The sequence below is a fragment of the Eptatretus burgeri genome, chromosome 7 (genome assembly GCF_056783735.1).
Source record: "Eptatretus burgeri isolate ZD-2024b chromosome 7, Ebu_testis_v1, whole genome shotgun sequence".
NCBI lineage: Eukaryota > Metazoa > Chordata > Myxini > Myxiniformes > Myxinidae > Eptatretus > Eptatretus burgeri.
The window spans coordinates 57,329,747-57,338,516 of NC_140967.1; the positions used below are offsets into that span (position 1 = coordinate 57,329,747).

An 8,770-nucleotide genomic window follows, 5' to 3' on the forward strand; every position below is an offset into this window, starting at 1 on the left:
CCAACCCATGGGGTTTATCCATGCTTTGTCCTCTAAATGCTGAGCATCAAGCAAGGAAACAGCACATACTGGTCCAGCTATAACATCTCGGTCCAGCTATAAACTGTCAATCTGGTGTTTCACAGACAGGGCGAGGCATTGACGTGTGCGCCGTCCCTCGGATGGATGTCAAAACTGTGCATCCCGTCTGCCAGCATTAGTTGGTGGACATTAAAGATCCCAAGGTATCCTTTCTGAAGAGTAGGCGAGCTATCCTCAGCATCTGGGCCAAATTACACATTTCTGCCATGACTTTGTGTGTCAGAGTGGCGTCGCGTCCAGGATTGTAACCCCAGCCAAGAAACTTTCAGCAGAACCGATGCTCATGGTGCATGATGACGATGATGATGTTTGGTGACGATGCAATAAGCGATTAGAGGGGAAGACGAAACACAGGACAGGCTGCATTATTTATACAGATTTAATACCATAAATTGTGTTTTTGAAATTGCATAATAGCTTTTGGCATTGAGCGGATTACTAAAGTGAAGACATGATTCAGGCAAGATGGTCAGAATTTTGTTTCCTGCATATACTTGGATAAAATGTTGCAAGCATTTTCTGAAGCACAAAATCACACATCATACAGTTTGGGTATTAGGTATATCCTGTTAAACCATCCAATGTGAATCAAAGGCACAATGGTCATCATATAAGGCATATGTGATGTAAACAGCATTGCAAGGTAAGCCAACTTTCAAAAAAAAAAGAAAAAAAAAAGAGGCAATTACAGTGATCCCATACGTGCTACGTTATTAGGCACAAGTCCAAAGAAATGTACTTTGATAAATGACCGATCTTATTTGTAATATGCTTTCTTTTGCTGTTGATGGATTTCTCACCATCGCTTCAAACACAATGAAAAACATCAAGTAATCTCTTCATACATTTCAGGAGAAACAAGGTAGCAAAACCTGTAACCAAATGACATCGATCTCATCTTATGATAGTCAGGACCAAGCATTGTCATAGAAAGCAATGCACAAAAGCCAATTTCTCCTTAACTCTACTTCATGGGATCAATCAGGAAGGGGTGGGGCCAATGAAATCATGTTCTTCACATTACATCTTTCAGGAACTCCAAAAATATTTTTCGATTGCAAAATACTAACCAATTATTTTGCCCACCTGTTCAGCACACAATTACATGGGGGCAGAATATGTACCTGCAATATGGTGAGTTCGCTGCTTCATCAAAACTAATTGCACTGCACCTATCATTCTCACATCAAGAAATTATTTTTTCCACATCTCAAAGGTCTCTTACACCTTATCTTCCATCATGTGCTGGGTGTTGGAACAAATGTACTTTCTGCAGTAATTGTAACTGTTTTCTGGAAAAAGGCAAGGTGTGTTCTGAATATAAACCCAAACAGCTCTGTCTGAATATAAAAAAACGCCTAAGTGACAACCCTGGATTTCATTATTTTGTGACAGCCTTCTCAACAGTGAAAAATGTTCTTTTATGATCAATGAAATGCTAATCAATACAAACGAAAACTTAAGTTACACTTTTGACATTGCAAAACAGGTGATAAACCACAGAGAATGAACATCATCAAAATTCATAACGTTCTTGGAACTTGCATGGCATTGTCTCTCCCCAGCACCTGTCATTTTATAAACAGAGCAAACCCGACGTCTTACTCCAATCACTTCCCCAGCTTTGGTAGCGTCATTGTGGACATGGAGGGCACAGCAATGTCCTTGAAGAGTGCCCAGTGCTCAGCATCTGGGAGCAGTCGATTTGTCTGCTCCAGAATCTCCATAACAGACTGTCGTGTTTCTCTGCTGTTATCACCTCGCATGGAAAGCAGAGCTAAGATGTGTTCCTCTCTTGTGAAGGTGAAAGGCAATTCAAACCAATGGGGGTACATGGATGATACAAATTAAGCAACCACTTATATGGGTAAGGTAATTAAAATGAACTCTTGTTGAAATAAGTTTTACAAGTTGTTGACAATTAAAATTTTAAAAATGAATTTCGGGGAAACTGGGGTGCGTTGGGAGATTCCTTCTAGCGGAAATTATTGGCCATAGATGTTTATTACAACATTATGATGCAAGTTATCAGAGGCGAAGAATAGCTGCAAGGGGTGTCTCAATGGACCACAGTTTCCCCACAATAGGTTGGCGTATCAGTTATAAGCTACGACCTTGAAAGAATGGCAAAAAAGGAAAACTTAGGTGAGTCACCATAAGTTAACAAACCTGATCATATTAATTGCGATTTGCACCCAGGCTCACCTGATGTCAGGGTATCGCTTGACAACGCCGGTTATTTCAAGACCCAACATCGACGGGTCTGAAAGCTTAATGACCTCAGCGAGAGCCGCAATGATTGAGCTGGGATGGTCCCCATCTCCTCCAGAAGCCTGCTAAAACCCAAACAGCATTGTCTCTGGATGCAAGAACAACAAAAAGCTACATCATGGAAGTTATAACAAAACACAATTCAGCAAAAGATTCTGATCTGATACCCTATTTCAGGATCAAGATTCATGGAGTCTCATGAGGCCATCACAAAAGTTACAAAAGTGGAAGATTCCCAATGAGATAAAGGCCCATGGGGGTTGAAAGGCCTAATAACACAATTGTATTCGCGCAGTGAAAACTATGTCGGATGATTGGGTCCTGAATTGATGAAAAACGTTCCATTCGTTTTTGTTCAGTGAAAGGACCCTAAAACCCCAGTAGACCCCAAAGGGGTGTAAAGGGTCTAAGGTGGTCAAAAGGGTCTTGGAGTGTAAGGGGGGGAAGTGTCGAAAGCATCTTAAAAGGTCTAAAGGGTTCTAAAGAGTGAAGGTCAAAAGGGTCTACAGGTTTAAGGGGTCATAAGGTGTCTAAAGGGTCACATTCCAAAAGTAGTTTGAGTCGAACAGATCTATAGGGTCACAGGAAGTAAATGTTTAAAGGGTCTTAAAGGTCTAAAAGGGTGCTAAAAGTTCTAAAAGGAGTCTAAGGGTCAAAAGTCTTGAAGGGGGTCTAATGGGATCTTCATGGTCTTAAGGGGTCGAGTAGTCAAAAGGGCAAATGGGTACATTCCAACAGTAGTTAGGGGTATAAAGGGTCTCAATGGGTATATAGGGTATTAAGGGGCCGAAAGTGTAAAAAATGTCTTAAAAAGACAAATGGAAAAAGGACTAGAAAAAAAGTATTGAAAGGACTGTCCCCCCTCTGCCTGCAACACCCTGCAACAGCATTAAAAAAAGTTATCAGAACAGGATGCGTACAAGAGTACAAAAACACCAAATGTAATCTTTATTTCCTGGCTTCAATGCCACACCCATAAATTTTTCCTTGGCTTCAACCTCCTTCACTATACACAAGACATGTTGCTTCTGCTTTCCCCACAATTGATGGAGGTCCTCAATACCAGACATGAGATCAGAGCCATTTCCCTAGACATATCATGTGCTTTCGATACCGTCTGGCACCTCACCCTACTCAATAAACTCTCTTCCTATGGTATCCAAGGCAATCTCCACTCATGGCTCACAGACTTCCTCTCCTGCCACAGTTAACGTGTGGCACTTAATTGAGTTCTCTCATCCCCTCTTCCTGTCCAGGCTAGAGTTCCTCAAGGCAGTGATCTGGGCCCTGTGCTTTTTGTGGTTATCATCAATGATCTCTCCGACTATCTGGAAAATCCTCTTTATCTCTTTGCTGATGACTCCACCCTCTGCCATAACATCTGTCATCCCTCAGGTCGGCAAGCAGCAGCCTCTTCACTCTCGTGAGATATGGATAAAATCACAAGGCAGTCCAACACTTGGAACATGTCTTTCAATCCTGACAAATCTCACACTCTCACTTTGTCTGTCCATAACGACCGTCTGGAATCCCCCCCGCCCCCACCCCTCCCCCCACCACCCCATCTACTTTCTCAGCAATCCTCTTGAAGAAGTCTTTTCATTCAATCTTTTCATACTCACCATCTCCCATGATCTTCCCTGGGAAAGCCACATTTCCAATCTGGCCTCAAGAGCTAGTCACCATCTGCGCATCCACAGCCTGATGCAGAGATGCCAACTTTTGGAAATCAGAATTAGGGAGGATTTTTAACCGACACCAAATAATGTGCGCGAAGCGCACATCTCGAGCGCGGAGCGCTCGACCCTTGCGGCGGGCTCCAGGGCCCGCCTTAGGGCCCTGGAAGCTCTGGGGTTCTAGACGCTCTCTAGTGCCCTCTGAGCCCTATTTTGGAGCATTTAACATGTTAAGAATTCCCACTTTTTGAACAAAAAAAGGGGAAAATTGTGCACTTTTTAATGTTACATGTATGTTAATATTAGTAAGTTAGGGGACAATCAAAGATTAACAAAAAGCACAAAAGAAGCAATATTTTTCTTACCTTACTGGCTGGTACTACTGCTGCTTGCTTTTTCCATGGCAGCTTTGCTGAGTGACAGCTGTGTGGCTCTTTTAGCCCTTCTGATTATGTCTTTGCTGTATTCTCTCTGGTAGCAAGGGGTGCTATGAGCTAGTTTTTCAATTAAGAGAGCTTCCAGGGTTTTGACACTCAAATTGGGACGAAATTCAGTATGATTCTTCCGTACAAGACTGAGTGCCCGCTCACATGATGCGTTCGAATGAGGAATGACCAAGATTCCCTTCATCACTTTGCTCAAATTAGGATACTTCTTGGCACCAGTGCAGGGATCTGTGAGCTGTGAAATCCGATGCCACTGCTCATCCACTCTCACCGTCTCAGTAGCAATTGTAGCTATGGAGGCGTCTGCCTGGTAGTGAGCGAATTCACTCTCAAGACTGTCTATGTCACTATCACCGCCACTGAACAGACAGGGGAATTTCTTGATGAAAAACTCCACACAGTCAAACCCCACTTCTTGGTGTAGCTTAACATCCAGCACCTGAGCATGCTTGGCTAATTCATCATCTAGCGGCCAGGTTTTGAAGATGTAATTGCAGGCTTTCACATAATATGAGCGAACTGCACTGAAGAAACCTTGGATGTCTGACTCACTCAGAGTGAAGGTGGATTTCTTGAGACTCCTTTGTTCCCTTATATACAGTTTGGCATCGTTCCCAATCATGAGGTCCTCATCATTCTTCTGATGATTTCTGTCAGAGAAGGGTACATTTACCAGAGGAACCGATGACACCGATGGTTTCAAAAACCGTACGAAGATATCTTTCAGAAGACCATTCAATTCTCCGTGCAGGAGATGAATACAGGGTTCGTCTTTTTGGAGCAGAAGATTCCCCTTCTCAAAAAGCTTGTTAGCATATCAAAGGAAGAAACAATAGAGTTTTGTTTGTGGAGACAAGAACATCCTGTTGACACGTTTTTCTCTAGATTCCTGCACAGTGTTTGAGGAAGATGCGCTTTTAGTTGTAGAACTCGTAATACACTTAGCCGCAGGGCGATCACACTTGCGTTTACTGCCAGCAGAAGAGGTCAGACTCGTAGTACCAGATCCAATTTTACGTTTGAGGAGAGAGCTTGAGGTAGGTGCAGCCAAGGAAGAAGACCTCTGATTCGAAGGTTTTGCTGAGCTTCTATCAAGTGATTTGGCAAAAGCAGAACTTAACTTGGGTCCTTCTTTGCCTGTAGATGGGACTATCGCAGTCTTTCTCGACTCTGAAGGGATCTGCTTTGTAGATGAACGTGATGAAGGGCCGGTGATGCTACCTGCTCTCAGCATTGGTTTTGGTGCTGTCCCTGCTGTCTTCTTCGCAGCAGATACTGCAGTGGTAGTGGTGAATGCTGCTCCACTAGTGCTTGATCCTGCAGTGCCAGTACTGGCAGTAGATACAGTGCCGTCCTTCTTGCTCGTTGTTAGAGTCTTGGCTACAGTTGGTTGCATTTTTCTTCGTACTTCTTCTTTGAAGAAGAGGCGAAGTGGCTCCCACTGTTCAATCAGCCTGTCTAGGCACTGACCAAGGGACAGCCACCTTGTTGCGACATGCTTCAGAATCTTGTGTGTCGGGGCATCACAGAGTTCTTGCAGTGCTTTCACTCCTTTGACGCGTTTACTACTTTTGTCCAAGTAGTAGTAAATATCGATGAGAAAGTCATCTAATTCAATGGGTAAGGCCTGAGCCGCCTTCTTGGCCGTATTGTGCATCATATGGCAAGGGCATCCCATGATGTAGCACTCTGGATTTTGTTTGTGGATATAAGCAGCGACTCCTTTGTGCTTGCCCACCATGACAGAGGCATTATCAGCACAAAAGGAAACACAATTTCCCCACGGAATTTTCCTGTCACTGAACTCATGATCAAGCAGTTTGAAAATGTTTTCTCCAGTGGAATCTTGTTTGCACGCAGGCAAACTTAGCAAACCTTGCTTCACAATCCCAGCACTGTTGTCATAGTACGAAATCAGGACAGGATATAGCTGGGCCTCACCACTGTCATTGCTACCGTCTGTAGCTAGGCTAAATGGAGCTAGTCTAGCAATATCGGCAATAGATGAAGCAGTAACATTTGACAACTCACCAATTACACTGGTCAACAACAAATTTGTTGTCTGCATTTTTTAAGCTGATTTAGGACGAATCTGATGCGCTGAATCCAAAACTCACATTAGTTTTGTTCAATCAGGTCAAGTTTTTGAGATATGGCCACATGTCGTTTTTTACATTTTTGTTCACATGTACGCATGTGTGGAGCATTTTAGAAGAAGTTGGTGGGGGTAAAATGTCATGTCAAATAATTGTTTTAATTGGAAATAATTATTTTAATGACAAGAAGTATTCAGGTACGATAGTTCTAGGTGATTATGTCGAAAAGGGATCAGTTTGAAGTCATAAAACCTCAAAATCTTCCAAAAATTGGTGAGGCAAAGCATAAAGTTCGTGGATCAAAACTAAAGTTAATGGGGCAGATTTTGTAATAATGTGATACAAAAAAGTTGTATTTCTTGAAATAACGAACTCTGAAGAATGTACAATACCTACATGCGCCAATTTATGACATGCGCTTCTGCTCAAGCTTGGAGTGCCACAGTACGAACCCAAAGATTGGAGACTGTTCATTGACAGCAGCAAGCGATCACTGAAATGTGTTCTGCTACACAACGGCAACCAGTTTGCCTCTGTACCCATCGCTCACTCGACTACACTGAAGGAGAAGTATGAAGCGGTGAAGTACGTGCTGGAGAAAATTGGTTATGATCAGCATAAGTGGTTTATTTGTGTTGACCTGAAGATGGTGAACTTTTTGTTGGGACAACAGTCTGGCTTCACCAAGTACCCATGTTTTCTGTGCATGTGGGATAGTAGGGACCGTGCTCAGCATTACACGAAGAAGGACTGGCCTGTGCGGGAGGAATTGGTGCCATGCAAAGAAAGGAACGTCATCAACGACCCTCTGGTGGACAGAGACAGAATACTCTTCCCACCGCTGCACATCAAGCTCGGCTTAATCAAGCAGTTCACCAAGGCTCTGGACAAAGATGGTGACTGCTTCACTTACTTGTGCCAGGCTTTTCCAGGATTGACCATGGAGAAGTTGAAAGCTGGCATCTTTGATGGTTCTCAGATCCGTCAGCTCATCAGAGATCCAGAGTTCAAAAACTCAATGAACGAAGTGGAACTGGAAGCGTGGAAGACATTTGTTTTGGTAGTGAAGAACTTTCTTGGCAACAATAAGGCCAGAAACTACGCAGAACTTGTCAACAACATGCTGACTGCTTTCAGAAACCTGGGCTGCAACATGAGCATCAAGATGCACTACCTATTTTCACATATGAACCGGTTTCCTGAGAACCTGGGTTCAATGAGTGACGAGCAGGGGGAGAGATTCCATCAGGACATGAAGGAGATGGAGACCAGGTATCAGGGTCGCTGGGACGCAGTCATGATGGCTGACTACTGTTGGAATCTGAAGAGAGACCTCCCTGCCGCTGAACATTCCAGGAGTTCGAAGAAACGGAAGTTCAAGCCCTGAAGTTTGAACAGTGGTGACGCAACATGCAATTTACTTGTACTTACCTTTATCAATGCCCACCATTCAGATGACAGTAATCGATGTTTCTATCATGTAATCAATAAATGTTGTTGGCAAAACATTTTTTTTTCTTAAAAACATGTTTAGGATGATATGTGTTGACAAAAATCAGCTGATAATGCCACAAAAATGTAATTGATTTTGTCACAAGATCTGATTTTTTCAAATCAACTTAGCACAAAAACCTGACCTGATGGAGAGAAACGGATGCCATTTCCTGATTCAGCAGTGCCAGAATACCCTAATTCACTTGTAGAAATCTAGACAACATTCAGAAAGTAAAAAATTGTTGACCAGTGTTCTTTTTTTCTTCTTTGTTCTTGTTCTGTTTTTTTTTTGTTCTTTTTTTTTTCTTTCTTTTTTTCTTGCTTTTTCTTGTTTTTTTTGTTTTTTTGTTCTTGCACATCTTGCACATCTTGCAAGTTTTTGTTCTTGCACATCCATACTTTGAAGCAACTTTTGAATCTGGAAACATCTTTTGAAATAGAGGTCCAGCATGATCTGAGACTGATATGGGCAAGTTATGTTCCACAATAAATCCACTAAAGAGAAGTTCCGCTCGGGTAACATCCTCTTCCTCGCTTGTCCCTTGTTTGGTGAAATAATTCAGAAGTGTACCGGTACTCGTGCTCGAAGATCTCTCCTTTGCAATGTCTGTGTGCCGTTTGCTTCCAACGTGCTTCCGAATATCATCGCGACCTCCGTGCTCAACTGAAATATCAACGCTGCATACTGTACAATACGCATGATGAA

The 8,770-nt window shown here is 42.8% G+C and overlaps 1 protein-coding gene across 4 annotated transcripts in view; it reads right to left on the reverse strand.

Annotated features, from left to right (window-relative positions):
• Nucleotides 1–446: 446 nt before the first annotated feature.
• The window catches only part of EXOC3 (exocyst complex component 3), a 425,366-nt gene continuing 417,042 nt past the window's right edge, over nt 447–8,770 (reverse strand). For 3 of the 4 annotated variants that reach the window (XM_085888579.1, XM_085888576.1, XM_085888577.1), the window contains 2 exons: nt 2,287–2,417; nt 447–1,875 (listed from right to left, as the gene is read on the reverse strand). In XM_085888579.1, coding sequence (XP_085744705.1) covers nt 1,692–1,875; nt 2,287–2,417 — 315 coding nt within the window. In that variant the 3' untranslated portion in view covers nt 447–1,691. The remainder of the gene's footprint in view (nt 1,876–2,286; nt 2,418–8,770) is intronic. The other variant, XM_085888578.1, reaches the window with a different exon arrangement.